General features: G+C 35.7%; 1 protein-coding gene across 1 annotated transcript in view; it reads right to left on the bottom strand.

Moving 5' to 3' along the window:
- Cntnap5 (contactin associated protein family member 5) overlaps positions 1-17336 on the bottom strand; it is a 790323-nt gene that overhangs the window by 401238 nt on the left and 371749 nt on the right. Inside the window, exon 6 of the mRNA XM_048812122.1 lies at positions 12140-12324. Coding sequence (XP_048668079.1) covers positions 12140-12324 — 185 coding nt within the window. The remainder of the gene's footprint in view (positions 1-12139; positions 12325-17336) is intronic.

Genomic DNA, 17336 nt, shown 5'->3' with positions numbered 1-17336 from the left:
ATATATATATATATATATATATATATATATATATATATATATATGCAAGTGATTTATACATTTTGATTTTTCAAGTAGAAACTTGCAGCTCTAATTGTAGTATTGAGTTATAGATTTAGTTTATTTAAGTTAGATTGGAAAAGTTTGCTTCATATATTGATGTATTTCTTTCCTATAAAATGTTGTTTTTCTAAATATTTCATAAACACTTGGTATATAACTATTAATTTTATATTAGTAATTATAGCCAATGGATCATTTGCATTTATATTTTATCTTATTTATCAAAACTTTGGTAATAAAAACTAAAATCTTGCTTAAAATTGTTTTTGTCCATCAAGTCATGCATATAAAAGTCACTACTGTGCAATGACCTAGGCTGGCAAATTATTGTACCAATTATTTGAAAAAAATTGAATATTGACCATTCTCAAGCTGTTCTACTTGATCTAATTGTACTCTGATTCACTGTCTCCCAATACTTGCTTTTCTCCTTGACTCCATCCATTAGTTCATTCATTTGGGTTCAGCTCACAGAAAAGCAGTGTTAACCAATATTTGTAGTATAAAAATGTGCAATTTAATGGGGTTTTTTTTGCATTTATTGAGGTTTTATATGGTATGCACATGTGGTTAGGATAGATATTTTAAATAAGGGATCATAATGAAAAGTTTACAATGATTTTTATATTTTGATCTTAATTTTTCCTTTCAAAGGTGCTAATTTTCTATCTTGTTTTTCTGTGTGAATTCAGTTATTGTATGTTTCTCACAATTCCAAACATTTTTTAAAATTTTCCTTTACTGATTTCATTGTTTTGGATTCTGAGTTTCTATTTAGAATTTGGCATAGTTCATCATGTGATGGATATTGATGATGCTGAACAGAGAGTATATTTCAGCATACATAGTCCACATGAAGTGCCTAAAGGTCTTTGGTATATGGAAGACAGAGCTAGAAACTTGGCTTGACTTAGATCATGTTTTCATCCATTCATTGGAAGTTTATAGTGGTCATAAACTTCCAAAATTGTCCTATGTGAACAATTATTTCTAGTTCACACCAACTGAAAAACAAATCTTTTGTTTTAACTATTCTGTTAGCAGCTCTCGGAAATACTTGAAAAACTTGTTTCCACTTTTTTGGTCCAAGTCAAATCCCTAACTAGTTGTTGAGGCCCTACTTTCTGTAAAGCATGGATCAAGCCCCTGTGGTGGTATTGAAGTTAAATCATGCACTCTCTCTTTCCTGTAGAAATGTAGGGCCATTCCCAATGAAAAATCCATCCTTTAACAGAATGATGGAAGACAAGGTACGGTAAGAACAATGAGAAAAGACCAACTGCTATACAAAGAAGAGGTTTGGGAAATAACTGGAGAAAATAACCAGAGAGTTGGAGTTTGGAGAATAACAGAATTTTGAGACATACATTTAGGAAAACAGACATTTCAGAAAAGCATATCGAGAAAAGTATGAAGGACAAAATAAAGGGCACCCCCCACAGCCCCAAAAACACTATGCTGGTGATCAAAAAACTAAGTAATCATAGACATTTAAGTTATAAATAAAACTAGCAAGGTGAGTTGGAGACACACACCAAAATCACTGAATGTAGAGCTCAGAAGAATGGGGAGTACTGAAGGATTTTTAGCAAGAAAATATTAATCCTCTTCAGGAAGATATCACTTAAATTGTGAATGCAAAGATTGGATTCAGTAGGCTTAGTCTAGCCTCTGCTGAAGGGCCCAGAACCTAAAATGTTCAGTACAGCTATTTTAGGTTGGGAGTCCTATGTTCTCAGTCAACTCTCTCCAGATAGCAACACAACAGACTTATTTGTTCCCTTTAGGTCTCTATTCAAAGGTGACTGTCCCCATGATGTTAACCTTTATCCTTGAACTCCCAAGCCCAGTACTGTGATCTACTTTTAGTTTTCTTTTCACAACAGTTTGTTGTCTACTTACTTAGTATAGAATTTACTGATTTGTGTTGTTTTTTGCTGAATAGTTTTTCTCTACGGCTAGAATCCAAACATCACCAGGGTAGGAATCATTGGTCTTTTCATGGATATATTTCAAGCACTTAAAAGGAGGCCTGACACATAGTAGATACCAAATAAATATTTGATAAATATTGCTACATTTTGGATCTGAAACATCCTTAAATGTCCATGTCTACTAGTCCCTAGATGTAAGGGAGTAGTAGAAGGCATGCAGGTCATTGAATGCATGCCCTTGAAGGAGGTCCTGGGACCCTAGCCTCTTCTTCTTTCTCTCTCTTTCACTCCCTGTCTGTGTGGTGAGCCAGTTTGTTCTACTATATACTTCTGTGATAATCTCCTGCCACAGGGATCCAAGTGATTATGGAACTGAACACTCCAAAACTGTAAAGCAAAATATGCTTTTTGTCTTTATAAGATGATGACCTCAGTTATCTGCTTTGGTAGCAGAAAAGGGACTAAGGTGAATATTTTGAAATTTATCCCTTAAGTTTCTCAAGATAGAGAAAATATATTACTCATTTTTTTATTACATAACCCTAAAAGCTATGATTAAATATAATAGATCCAACAAAATATTTCTTTAATTGGATAAAAAAAAGGGCATAAGCAATTTTCTTCTAGGTCTTCTTTTGCCTTTTCCCTTTTGATGATGTTGCCTTTTTTTTTTTTCTGTTCTTGTTTTATGGGTCTTGGCAAATTGCAGAGTGTACCTTTCACTGATGTTAGTGGGCAACAAAACTAAGTATTAGATTCCAGAGTTCCACTGGCAGTGTGTCTTGGACAAGGTAGTCTACCTAGTAACCTGAGGTAATTGTGTGTGTCACAGGTGCGCTCCAGCTGGGTAAGTCCCAGGAGAAAGCTCACTTTGGTGTTAAAGGTATGAGGTCCCAGAATCTGCCACTCTCGTTTCCTTTGATCTATTCATCTCCTTTGGTCTGGTATATGCTTGCCTCTTGATCTTTGATGTTACTTGGATGGCAACGAGTTCATTCCTTCTTTACTGTTTCTTGTTTTCTCTAGGCCCATCTAAATTTGGAATCTTTTGGTTCTGATGATTCTACTTTCTGTCTAATTTGACTCTCTGATACTTTTGAAATTTCTCAAAATATTATGCACATTTTTGAGTCACATTTGTTCTGATGGCCACTTTTTAATGGAAGGGCTTTGAAGAAGGATCTAAACTGCTGTCTTCTTTTTCAGTCTTTGAAACTCACCTTGCTAGGTGTTAATGAGTCATGTGACCCTTCCCTGAAGGCACTGCCCCTCATGGGCCAAGTCTAGGTTGATGAATTTTTGCCATTAAAAATGAGGCAAAAATCCCAATTTTCTCATTAAATCACTTGATATTTTTACAAATATCAATCTGAATTCAAATGATTATTTCTTTTTTTTTTTGAAAGAAAGAAAAACAACAGATAAGCCAAATGAGATGAAGCAGTGCTAGTCTTGCCTGGTCAGTCACCTTGGTCACCATTTTGTAACTTCTACTCTGTTATTTTGACTAGATCAATGACTCAGTCTGTGACAGGATTGGAACCTCTGATCTCTAGAACATTAATGTTCTTCCATTGCACATGATGTGCTATTTTCCCCTTACATTGAAATTGGAAATTGAAGGAAGATAATTGACAATGTTTTCATAAAAAATTACTTTGTTTTTTTTTCTTTTATGATCTAAACTTTCATAAGTTCCCAATGTTCCCTTCTTTATGCATGAAGACTATCTTATTTCATTTTGCTGGGGACAGAGAATAGATGATATCTTACCAAGATACAGCCCTATATTGGGTAAAAATAAAGCATTAGTCTCAAAATCAGTTCTTGTTTACAAAGTACTGAATGCCTGAACTGTCTCCTCATTCCTGTTCCCCACTTACTGCCCAGTTTTCAGGTGATATACAAAATGTTCACTATTCAACTGAGGTCTCACAGCCAGAAGTACAGGAACTGGGATTCTGCATCTAACTATCTCTTCACCAATATTCTGGTTTTCCTAAAATTGTCTCATTGTTTAAAATGAAAATTTCCCCAGAGCACTGACAGTCCTGGCCTAAGTCCTGCTGCAGTCTTTAAAAAGAAGAAAACAAGAGGGAGGGTACATAGCACCAGAAGCCACAGTGTGCTCTCAACAGCATACATCAGGTCCTTCCAATTTTCTCTGACAGGCCAACCCTGTGTTCTCAATCTATTATTAAGTTTTGCACCAGGGCTGTATTCAGAACATTTTTTTTTTATTATTGTTGTAGTTCCCATTGTTGTTCCTAGGCCAAATCAGATCAACTGTTAGAACTTTAGTTCCTTTTTCCAAATAGATATCTTTTCATAGACTTGCAGACCTCAGGTATATTAGCCCAATTGGTCTAATACGTTTTAAGATCTTTTTGTCTGAATGAATTTTGTATACACACACATTTTACTATATATAAATATGCCTATTTATATATAAATATATCTCTATATGCGTATCTCTCTCTACACACACACACACACACACACACACACACACTTCAGATCCTTTGGCCAGTCAGTTCAGTCATGTCCATTTCAGTACTCAAGCAAGAAGCTCAATGGAAAGCCTCACTTCAGCATACCCTGTGTTACTCAGGCAAGGTACTCAGGTTCCTGCTGCATCCCCTGGTCACATCCTGTCTTGCAGGGAGATGTGTTTTGATCCCAGAGGAGATGATCACAAAGCTGCTACCACCATCCAGACCAGGAATTCCCCAGCAGCGCACCAACACTTCTGCCTCAACAGCTCTGAAACCACTTCAGGGTCTCCACTGTCCTCTTCCCTCATCTGTCTTTCTGAGAGATGTGAACAAGGGGCAGCTCTTTGGATTGCAGATAGAATTTGGACCTATGCACTTTAGCTGTGAAGGACTATTTGCTAAGCTGGTAGAGTAGAACATATTTAATTCAATAGTTTGCTAGCTTGATTTGCAACTCTTTAAATTTTTAGATTTAAGATACCTAGTTCTCCATTTATACTATTGCATCAGGCTCCAGGAGCATCCAAGAGGGTCCTGGATAACTGTATATTATTTTATTGATGATTATATTACTTGAACCTAAAAAAAAAAGTTTTCAAATGCTTATTTAGCCACTTCCACTAGAAAAAGTGGGGTAATTAAACCATACTGTCATTTTCCTAATAAAAACCTATTAAACAAGAAGATATATTATCATTCACTCCTTGGGTTCATGTTAATAAAAACAATTATGTTTTTCTATAATACTGGCTTTGAAAGATTCTCTCCTTCATATTCAATGCAATTGGTTTGCTTTTAAGACATATTAAGAGGAAGTGTTCATATGTCATTTCCTTGCTTTAAAACTGGAGGAAATATAAATTTAGCAGGTCTCCAACTCACAGTAATCTTAAATTGAAGACTAGAAGCAAAGGGGAGAACCACATAAAGCGATTTCAAGTCTTGTACACAGATAGGAATCAGCTTCACAATCTGGGCCTGTGCCTCCAGGGACCAAGTGTTCCTCCCCGAGTGAGAAATTTTGGCCATCCCATGGATCCTGCTCCAAGAGCTACAGACCTGGTCTCACATGCTGGCCCTACTGCTGTGGCAGGGGTTAGTGGACAATAGGGATTGTGGGACTCAACAATTTTGCTCTGTCTTTTAGGTTTTTATTTGTGATGTAGTAGTTGATAACCTCCTTGATAGGGATTGTTTAGAGGTTAAACAAAAATCACAACTGCCACACATAATAGGAATAATTTTCCTTTTCATTTCCTTTTTGCTTTTCTTTCTCTTTTATTTTCTTCAGTTTATTCTTCACCTTGATGTCCTCCTGTGTTAGCCTTGAAACTGATTTTCCAAAGAAAGAAAAGGATCGATAACAATTATACTCTCTCATGGCCTTGAAAACAGTTTCCCTAGTGATCTGTAGTTATTTTGATCACCAAATAAACACTTTTATGATGTCCATCCAGTCAAATGACTGTCTTAGTTGTAAGAGAAGTTTCCGTTAGGCCATGCCAAGCAATGGTAAGGCAGCAGCAAAGGTGGCCTCTGAGCATGGAGAAATTATTACATCCTTTTTAGGAGATGAAAAATAGGCCTTAGATTCATATTATTTGGGATTTACATAAAAACAATCATTCACTTATTCAACAAATATTTCCTTACTGTGTTTTCCAAGCCAGATACAATTCTACAGAAATAAATGAAAACAAAAAATGAAAATCTTGGCCTTTTTAATGAGGCCTTTTTTAATGAGGGGTGGGGATGATAAGATACACAACTCAAAAAAAAAAAACAGTAAGTAAATTTAATTATAGATTATGAAGCAATGTGCTTTTGAAAATAAATTGTGAATTAAATCAGAGCATGTAGTGTTAGAAGTAAATATAAGAAACATTTCGTAAATCATTCACTATTTTTATTGCCTCAGCTTCTTAAAATATTTCTTTATTTGCACATGGAATAAAATTCAAAAGGTTAAAGGAGAGTATATAGTTAAAAAAAATTTCTTCTTGTTTTATCCCACACTTTCAGATTCTTTCTTACTAGTCTCTTTAGCAACCTTAAAAATTTTTCTATTTGCACATTTTCAAGTTTATGTAATCTCTGCTTTTAAAACATACACTATTTATTTGTACCATTACACATTGATTTTTCTTTTGTATTTTCTTTTCTTCTTTACATTTCTCATGAAATATTTGTCTTCTAAGACTGGAAAAGTTTTGTCTAGTTAGGACATTCTATTATTATTTTTATTGGTGTATTATTGATTTTCCTTTTTGTTGAACAATTAGTATTAAGAAGTTTCAAATTAGAACATATGGGACTGTCTCTGTCATTAATGAATGCTACTTTTGTATAGGTTTATAAAGCATCCTCACAGTAGGTGAGCTGAAGGCCAACATCTGACTACTTTACATTCCTGGTAAAGATACAGGAATCGTTTTTAGATTCAGACAGCTTCCAATTTGCACAGATGACAAATAAAACAAGAGACAAACTTTGCAGCTGCCCTTGGTCCCTGCCCTACATACCCCAAACAATGGCTCCTAAAGAAAATGGAAGAGATGACCTTCGCATAAGTGCGTGTTCCCATTCCTCAGTATGTAATTGTAAATTGCAGTTTAAACAAGTTTATATGATACAGCTGTATTCTAGGAGAATAGGGTGAAAACCTTACACCTTATCAGAATGGGGAGGTTATTAGAAACTGTACCCTAACAGCTTCCCTGGGTCAGGGAGGTGAGTGAAAGAGAATCTCTGGGCAGATCATCCCCAGCCTTTCATGTCTCCTTGGATCACAGAATATCTTGCCAAGACTTAGATGACCCCCTGCTGTGAACTGCAGGCTGTGTGGCCTATGTGAACAATGCAAAGTCACCTAGGCACTGAAGTGGAGCTGCTCCTCCAGTGAGATGATCATAATGTGTCATCAATTACTTTTGAAGGATTTGGGGAAAATTTTTCATTTTTCTTTTTTAATTTCTAGAATATATCCATTGCACACTACTTTATAATTATAGGAAAATTGTTAGAAACAGAATGTTCTAGTGAAAGAAATGTTTTTCCTAATTTTGAATGATATTATCCTTTCTTAAATATTGCATTAATTACTATGCCAACAACAATATACAATATCATTTTGGTTTCTTTTTATCATGCTATTGTGGCTGATTATATAGTGTTGGACTTTGTAATTTGGAGCATGAATTGTTATTTCTTTCTTTCCTGTTTTTTTTTTTTCAATTAGAGAGTTTGAAGACCCTTTTGCATATGAAAGTCATTTGTATTTTTTTATATTCATGTTCTTTCCCTGTTTTTTTTTTTTTTCCCCCCAGTGGGATACCTGTTTCCAAAAAAATGTAGGGAGGCTTTGTTTATTAGTAATACTTTGAAGTACTTTTTCTAGTTATTTGGTGGATGTGGCATTATTAAACATAGTTTTTACAAAAAGTGCAAGTTATTTATTTCTCATTTTATATAGGCACATTTTTTTCATATATTTTATTCCCAGGTTCCTGAAATCCATATCATACTTAGAAGGACCTTAAATATTTTTAGATTATGAAACTATATCTCATTTAAAAAAAAAAAAAAACTTCAATCTTATTTTTGAAGATACACCACACATGTATTTTTAAACATGAAAGGATCTTAATCTAGTTTTAGGCTTTTGTATATATGTCTTAAGCTAAGATTTTTACTAAAATACATTTTGTAGTTTATGAAATGTCTGTTATTTATAGAGTAGAAACATGTAAATCTTTTTTTTTTTTTTTCCAAAAACAGTTTTTAGAGTTTGGGTACATATAGTGATGTAAAACAGGGCCCCTAGCACTATTGAAAGGAAAGGACTTTTTCAATTATAGGGGTATCAGAGGAATAAGGTCCTAAAAATGTGTCTTTTCTAAAGTCTTTCTGTTTCAGGCTAGAAGAAAAGAAAACTGCTATGATGTCTCTCACAGAATTCAGAAAAGTCACATGGATTAAGTGATGTGAACTAAGAAGACATCCCCATACGAAGTACTTGATTTACATCTTTTTTCCTGCTTATCTTTTTGACAGAGGTCTCCCTGAGTCTTGTCTGTGTTCACCTTCTAGGTTGGACAAGAAGCAGACAATCTCATGCCTTACATGGCAAATGCCAGACTAGTTGCCTCATACAAAGTCATAACGTCACTTGATTGACCTCCATAAGACAGTCTAAGAAGAAGCCACTGTACTTTCTTTGTCAACTACTATTCACAATATGGTAAAATCTGAGAAGGAGAAATAGGTTTATGTCAAACAGTTAGACTTCACATAAAATTTGATAGAGAACAGCTCTACAGCAGGAGGATGCTCTGATGTTGGGTCCCTGGAGCCTGAGGTTGTGAACTCAGCCATCTTTCTAGCTGGCGGTAGCCCAGGCCTCATGTGTGCACAGAAGGGCTCAAGGCATAAACCAAACCTGATCAATATATAATTCTGCAATAAAGCAGATCTTAGATTTAAATATCTTGTTTGACTTCTTTCCAATAATAGTGCCAATTTTGCTTCTCAGTAATCAGAGTTGTGAGTTTTCACTTCCCTGGTTAACACAACTACTTGGTGAGATAATGGTGGATAGAACTTGGCCCTCCCATCCCTGTTCTCTCTCTTCTTAATATACCCTTTCAAGTGCATCTGCAAGGCTAGAGACTTTTCTGGGCATATAACTCTTGTTTTCCAGCACAGCCAGCATCTCCCAATGCTATTACAGTCAATCTGTCTTCTTTTATGATCATTAGAGCAACCTGGCTACACATATTTGGAAAGGACTACATCCCCTGAAGCAAAGGTTGCTTGGGAGAAACTTTTCAAGGTGTTTCTTTCCTAGGAAATATTTTTTATAAGACATCAATGCATGCCCTAAAGAAATCAGATCCAACTTCATAAACTGAGTGACATCATTGGATTTCATTTCCCGGAATGCTGACATTCATTTCAATGTCACTCAGCTGTGATTGCGTACAGATTCTATACACAAGAGATCATAGGTAAACAGATTCTTGCAAGTCAATTAAGTCAAGCAATGGTGAATTTTAGAACCATCCCCTTGGACATTAAAGGGAAAGTATTTGAGGGACTTGGTAATACTGAGTGATAATTTTGTAGGTTTTTCTTTTATTATTGTTTTCAAATTCATCAAAGACTTCTCTGCTTTGAGGTGATTTTAATATAGTGTGTTCACTTTGTTCATTTTGTGTTTTCAATCAATTAAACAATTAGACAAAGGGAGAGTGATGGATATTCACAGACTTCCAATTTTCAGCAACTCAAAAGTATCATTCTGGCATCTAGCATTCTGAGTCAAAAATGACAACTTTTCTTTTGAAGTTAATGAATGGCATGCCTTATCTACAATGTACTAAAGTAACATTAGGATCAAAAGAAGAGATTTTTCTCTAAGTTTATAATTGTGATTGAAAACAAAAAAATAGGCCACCTCCTAATTTTTCAAGCACCAATCTCCATCTCCACTGTTGTGTTATCTACTCAGTTGATAACTGAAATTGTCTCCAAACAGGATTTCCTACTCTCTGTTCAGAAACTCCTTCCTTCCACCCATCTGCAAACCCGAGCTACACATAACCTTCAGAGTGACTGCTGTGAGACTGTGGTTCTGAGATATCAGGAACTTCAGGATTCCCTGGAGGACTTCTAAGCAAATTGCTGAGTCCTATCCCACAATTTCTGATTCAGTGGGAAAGGGAGGATCACGAATATGTTCACTTTCAGCGAGTTTCCAGTGGTTTCTGGTTGGACTGGCCCTGAATCAAACATTTAGAAATGCTAGTCTAAAATGAGAAATTGGCCATGTTACCATCATGAAAAAATTCTTCAGTCGTTCTTCATTCTCAATAATGTAAGATCATTAACAAGGCTCAAATGGCCCTCTACCACCCCATGCTTTCCTAATTATTAAAATTTATCTTTCACTATTTCCTGCCTCAAGTGGACTATTGATAAAGGTTTAACAGGTGGAGGTCCAAGGTGGGTCACTGACACACAGAGAGACGTGTACAAATGTGTGTGTGTATAGACATAGATCATTCTCTTATAAGCAATGTACAATACACAATTTATAAATAATAAACCATACACTAAGGTTTGTCATTAAGTTTCATCTAATCGGTTGATTTTTTTTTAATCGATTGATTTTTATATACATTTTTTACTCTTTTGTAGTCACCTATGGTTTCTGTCATATATTCTTTATTCTTTGCACAAGTCTTTAAAAATGTTTAAATTAATCCTAAAGGAGTCATAGGAAAATAGTTTTCAAACCAGAGTTTTCTGACCCCTGGTCTAAACAATCCACAAAAAAACGAATCAAACTTTGATTCATTGTGTTTGATAATATCCATAGTATAGATTCTTCCACTACTGTGGATGTCAAGCTATCAGAGGGAGATCAATAAACGTGAAATTGGGAAGGCATGCTATAGTAACCCAGTGCAGAGTATTTTCACTGCACTGGTAAAATGATTACAAAAAGCTTGAAGAGTTCATTTAGATAGATAATGGATAGGTAATTATATGGTAAAATAATAAGAAAGTAATAATTTGTTGCCTTTTAAAATATTTTACTTAATTGTCAGCTTATGCAACTTAACTTTTAATAACGACTGTGTTTACCAACCAACTCACAGAATTTCTGAAAATCTAATATATGTCCCTTATAATTTGAACTGACCCCAACAAACCACTATTGGCCTACTGCTTTAAATAACACAAATCCTGGACAAGACTAGTAGCATATCATGCTCTGTGCCCTGGTGTACCTTTCTGACCATTTCTATCAGGATAACTTAACTCATCCCGGACTTAGCAGTGTATCCTGCTGGGAGCCTTCTGCCATTTCCCAGACTGACCCCAGTATTCTCTCAGTGTCCATGGCTTCCTACCCCTTTAGCACCTCCTTGTTCTATAGTGGTTTATGTTGACTAATAGACTATAAGCTTCTCCAACGCAAGGAATTAGACTCAATCATCTCTGAGCCGACCATGAAGCCTGGTAATCCAGGAAGGGTACAATAGACATTTCTTGAACTCAACTACTAGTAAAATGGCTAATTCTTGGTTGCCAGTTTTTAGAACTCTGTGCAACCTCCTTGGCAGTGTTCATCCAGTATATTTCACTTTGGCTCTTCTACAAGGGAGCGGGGAGAAACAGCTTTTCATGCATTAGTCAAACATCTGCATAGGAATGGTCATAAAGGCTAATGATTTTAGTCCAGATTCTAGACTCCTGGAAATTTTATTTATAATTTCTAGGTCTTTCATTGACCCAGCTAAATTGAAGTTTAATTGAAGAATGACTATGTTTAATCAAGGGATTTGACAAAAACACAGAAAGGCTACACATGTGCGAGCACATACATGTGTGTGCACATGTACACCCAGTAATAGGGAAATCTTCAGAGTTTAAAACACATCTCACTGGTGATCCCCATTATCACCTTACTGCTCAGATTCCTGGACTCCTTTCCTTGTAGATCATCTGGCATAGATGGAGGGGAGATAAGTCCCAGGGCAAGATTCCTCAGTGCACCATGTCTCTCAATGGCTCTGTTTACTGGTTTTCTTATGCCTCTTGAGAAAATGACCTAGAGATGTGCAGGGAGAGTCAACTCACCTCATAATCAATGTCCAGGGCATCTGCCTCACCCTTGGTCCGGAAGTGCTGTGTGTGTTTGTCCACAGTGAAGTTCACCTGCTTGCCCACGCGTTCGATGAGGACCCAGTGCCAGTGCTGATCATCCAGGAGGCTGCCCAGGGTGGCGGAGGGTGGGCTGCTGCTAAGTCGAGCTTTACTGTCATCTGTGGGGAAGGAAGAAGGGAAGATGGCATCTGTGTGGGAGGGTAGCTTCCAGGACTAGAACCTTCTGTGAACATGACCCACACTCTCTCCTAGAGGTAAAGAGGGACTGTCTTTTGACAAACCAACAACTGTGCAGAACTTGCGAAGGAGTAACAGATTTTGCCCACAGATTCTGAGACGGAATTCTAATTCAAACCCTACACTCCCAGCTTTCAGACAGGAATGTTTCCAGGACCAGAACAATTAAATAGTAAAAAGAACTCTATATCTTAAGGGCCTCAAAATTGAAATTGAAAATAGGGTTTTGACTCTAAGAAAAAATACCCATTCTTTGAAATTTAGAATCTTTGTAGTGGAGAAAGCAGCTCATGAACCATGCTTGCTTGGGAGGATGAGAAAACTTGGAAAAGGTGAAGTGGGGTCAGTGGGCACATCATATTAGATGAGTCTGTGGGCAGAGGAAAAGGTTAGGAGCTAATTATTCTAACTGACACTCTCCAATGCTCAATTGTACGTACAATATTTAAGTATGAGGCTAATCCCTCTATCTTATTACCCAAATTTGACAAATAAGGAATCTGAGGCTCAGCCAGGTAAGGCTGCATGCCTCAGAGGTACAGTAAGGCTTTGATCCTTTGCACTCTGATTACAGGTAGTGATCATGGCACAGGTCTCATGTGGTGATGATTCAGCCTACAATGGGACCACAATACTGCTTGTGGGATGATGTGGGAGATTCAGATGTAGAGTAATTCCTCTGTCAAGTCAACCTGTCTTCCCTTTCCCTCTCCCTCCTCCAGTTTCAGGGAAGTCCTTGGATATATCTTCCCACCAAATAGATCACAACTCCCCAGCATCCTTCGCCCCATGCCCTTGGCAGATTTGGTCTCAGCCTTAGCAAAATGAACAACTAAATACAAATAACATTTACTTATATGTAAGTTTTCAATTTGGAAAATATTTCATGTGTTCCGTCTTCTGAGAAACTGAAAACGAAGTGTCTCTCCTCTCCTGTGACATGTTTTTTTCTCAGCACAGCAGCAGCAGCCTGTTCAACAGTGTGACATTAAGGGGGCAGGAGCTGCCATCTCCCTGTAGGCTGTTTACTCCCACCTCCAGTATGGCCCAAAGTCACTGCTTAAGAACACTGTGTCACTTCATATAGGAGTGCATATGGGGACACCAAAGTTATAATAATTGGGAAATAAGAGCCGGCGACTTAGTACCTAATTCTGCTAATCAATTGCTTATTTGCTCCACAACTTTTGAAATTTCACTCTTTGATAGATTATGCTAATAAATGAATAGATATTTATCTTTTTCTTTTTCTTTCTGTTCCTTCCACAGGCAACATAAACTACCTGTGCTGGTCACAGTGACAGCTGATATGTAAAGTAGATAAGAATTATAAAGATGTACAGCCCTTTCTGAAGGTCTTAGTGTGGAGACCCTCCACAAATACATCTGTAGAAAGTGTCCTGGGCAATCATCAAGAATACAAATAATCATAAACACTTGTGAGGATGAGGAGAATAAAGAACACTTGCACACTGTTGGTGGGACTATATGTACCTCTGTGAAAAGCAGTATGGGGGTTCCTCAAAAGATTAGGAATGAGACATCATATGATCTAGTTATGCCACTTCTCAACTTCTATCCTAATAACCTGAAATCAGCATACTATGGTGATACATGCATACCCATATTTAAAGAAGCACAATTCCATAGTAGTCAAGTTATAGAACCAGCTCTGTTGTCCATCAACAGGTGAATGAATTAAAAAAATGTGGTAGATATACACAATGAAATTTTACTTACTTCTAAAAAAGAATGATGTTTTTGTCATATGCAGAAAAATGGACAGAACTAGAGAATACTATGTTAACCAATATCCGCCAGATTCAGAAAGTGAAGAGTCATTTTTTTTTCTCATACGTGGGAGATAGAGAATAAAACAGAACAAAAATATGGAGAAGGGAAATCTCATGATATTAGAAGGGACTTCAGTAGAGTAGAAGAAGGAGACCAGGTAGAGGGAGGAGTGAGGAGAAAAGGAAGGAAGGGAAAATGAAATTGACCAAATTTTGTTATGTGCACACATGGGTATATCACGATGAGTGATGAATCTCACTCTTATGTATAATTAAAATGACCCAATGAAATATATCTTAAAAGTGTTCTGGAGACAAATAGTCAGTGCAGGGAGTTGTGGAAATGCAGCCTGGAAAGCTGGAGAAACCTCCTTACTTCTTACTTACAGAGCAGCAATGGGCAGAATTCAGAGCAGAAGAAGGAGCCTTGTTACCCAGCCAGGAGAAACAAATGCCAAGGCTCAGAGAGCCACAAGACAATGGGAGAGCAATCTCGGAAGCAAAGCACGGGACGTGGTTGGAAGAGCCAGAACTCATGATCCAGAACTTTGTGTACTAGGTTGCATGATTTATATTGTATCTCTAAGGAATGGGAACATGAACAAACTAGGAAATCAGAGATTATTAGTACATCTTAATACTGAGGAAAGGGTTATTTTGGCAGCTGTTTGAGAATTTGATTTTTGATGTCAAGTTGTCCTCTGTTAATGCTGTACTTATTTAAACTCCTGATGATAAGGATGAGAATCCTTCACCATGGGCTTCCCAACAAATTAGGCTCTAGCTTAAAAAAAAAAAAAATGCCCGATAGATAAAAAAAAAAAAGTTAAAAAATAAAAAGCATTTCTGAGTAATTTTAATATGCATTTCTCCTAATATGGATGAAATTGAAAATCTCCTCATTTTTGTGTTTTCTCTTCTGTGAACTGTCTCCTCCTAACTAATGTCTATTTATTTCTCTATCAGTTTGTATTTAGCCCACTGTCTGTACTAACAATTTGGGCAGCACCATTTTTGTTGTGGCTCTTTATTCTATTCTTGATATTGCTTCTGTTTTTGGTTGGTTGTTCATTTTATTTTTATTTTATAAAAATATATTTTGTGTATTAAAAATTCCATCATTTCATTTTTCTTTTATGGCTTCTGGAATCATATTATAGTTTAAAAGATTTTCCCTATTCCAAGATCACTGTAGAATTCTCCCAAATTTTCTTCCAGTTCATTTAATTTGAAATTTATTCTGGTATATGGCATAAGGCACAGTTCTATCTTTATTTTATGCTCTTAGATGATTACCTAATTGTTTTAAATCTATTACTTTAAAATTCCTAGGTGATTATTTATGGATATGAACATAATGGGCAAAACGTAAGGAGAAATCTACTAAGTCAGATGAGTAGCTTGGTAGATTGATGAGATCTTTAAGTCCTGAAACTTCAAGTAGTAAGTTTTGAATTGGTTGTTACCACTGTAGGCTGCTTGTTTCCATTATCACATCAACACCCTGTGAATCTGGGAAAGGGAGCAAGCATCCATAGCCCCACCCTCATTCTTCTCAAGGTCTAAGGTTATCCCTTCCTCTCCCATGCCCTAACCCAGACTAGGAAAGTGGCATTACTGTCATTCCACCTAACAATTCTTCTCCTTATTTTTTTTTAACATTTTAGGGCAATAAAAGTACACATTTTAAATAAATGGTGACTATTTCTTACTGCATTTAATGAACCTCTAAACATTAATTAACAAACATCATTTCATACAACATAGCTCCTGAGACTTTTACAAACACATAAAGCAATTTGTTGCTCTTTCCTTACTTCTAAGGAAACAGGTTAAGATTGTTCCTTGTTCATCTTGTTAATTTACTTAGTCAATATTTTATTGCCTAAAGATAATGCAAAATTGAATTCCATCAATATTTTGAAAAAAAAATGTTAATAGGTATTGATGAACATTAGAAAATATTTATGACATTTTATGTAGTCATCTACTTTCTGGAAATTTATTTGAAGAAAACCAATTAAAGTGTGGTAAAGAAAATTTTAAATGGCTCGTGATTTAAAAACTAGAGATAATATCCAATAATTTGGAAAGAGGAAAAATATCTTACGTATAAGTTAGAATCACCAAATAGACTATTATAGAACCATCAAATGATATTTATAAAGTATTTATATCATGTTAAAATATACTTAGTACTGAATAACCTTTTTAATAAAATAAACAGTAACATTTAATAAATAAAATACTTAATAATTTATATGTTGCTGATTTAAAATATATAAAAGCAGAACAGAACATGATAAATATAACCTAAACACAGCTATGGAAAAGGCACAGAAAAGTATTATGAGCAGATATAATTCAAGAACACATTTACCACAACACATTCTTTCCCTCCCCTTTTATTCTATATTTTAGAGGGAGCATAACTAGTTTTGATAATGGAAAAAAATGAATCTCATTAAAAACACAATCCTCATCCTGCATAGCTGCTTCATTGAAAATAATACATCAGTGATGTATAAATTATTGAATATCTCTGAATTGCAAGTTACTTTTTTTTTCTTAGTGCTGGGGATTAAACCTAGGGCCTTAAGCATGCTAGGTAGTTGTTCTACCACTGAACTGCACCAGTAGATCACATGTGCTTTTAAATTAACCAAAAAAGATAACTCAGGAATGAATTTAACTCCCCCTCTTCTTTAGTTATTTTACACTACCACTCAGATATTTTGCATTAAAACAAGTTAAGTGAATGTTGGTTTGGTTAAACAATTGGGAAAAGAGAATTTCTGCAAATCATTGAGAAGGGTTTGAATCATCTAGAAATCTTCATTATTAGACATTACAACAAAAATTCAATTCTCAGGAAATGATTACACTGTTTATCTTCGAATATCTATTTCAAGTTTTATCTCAGTGGCACTTGAAGTTCTGTTACTTAGTTACTAGTTTCCAATTTATTAAAGCAATATTAAAAATTCTCATGGGCAATTGTGAAGGATAAAAGAGAGAAGATCATGAAGAAACTAACTTATGGGTTGGAAGCACAGGAAAAATTATTCCAATTAAATAAAAACTTGGTCTGAGATAGAGTTAAAATGAATTGATATATGTAACATCTAAGACCTTAAGCA

Source organism: Marmota marmota, unplaced genomic scaffold (assembly GCF_001458135.2).
Source record: "Marmota marmota marmota unplaced genomic scaffold, marMar, whole genome shotgun sequence".
NCBI classification, from domain to species: Eukaryota; Metazoa; Chordata; class Mammalia; order Rodentia; family Sciuridae; genus Marmota; species Marmota marmota.
Note: the sequence above shows the minus strand (reverse complement) of the source record. Positions and strands in the feature narration are given on the sequence as shown.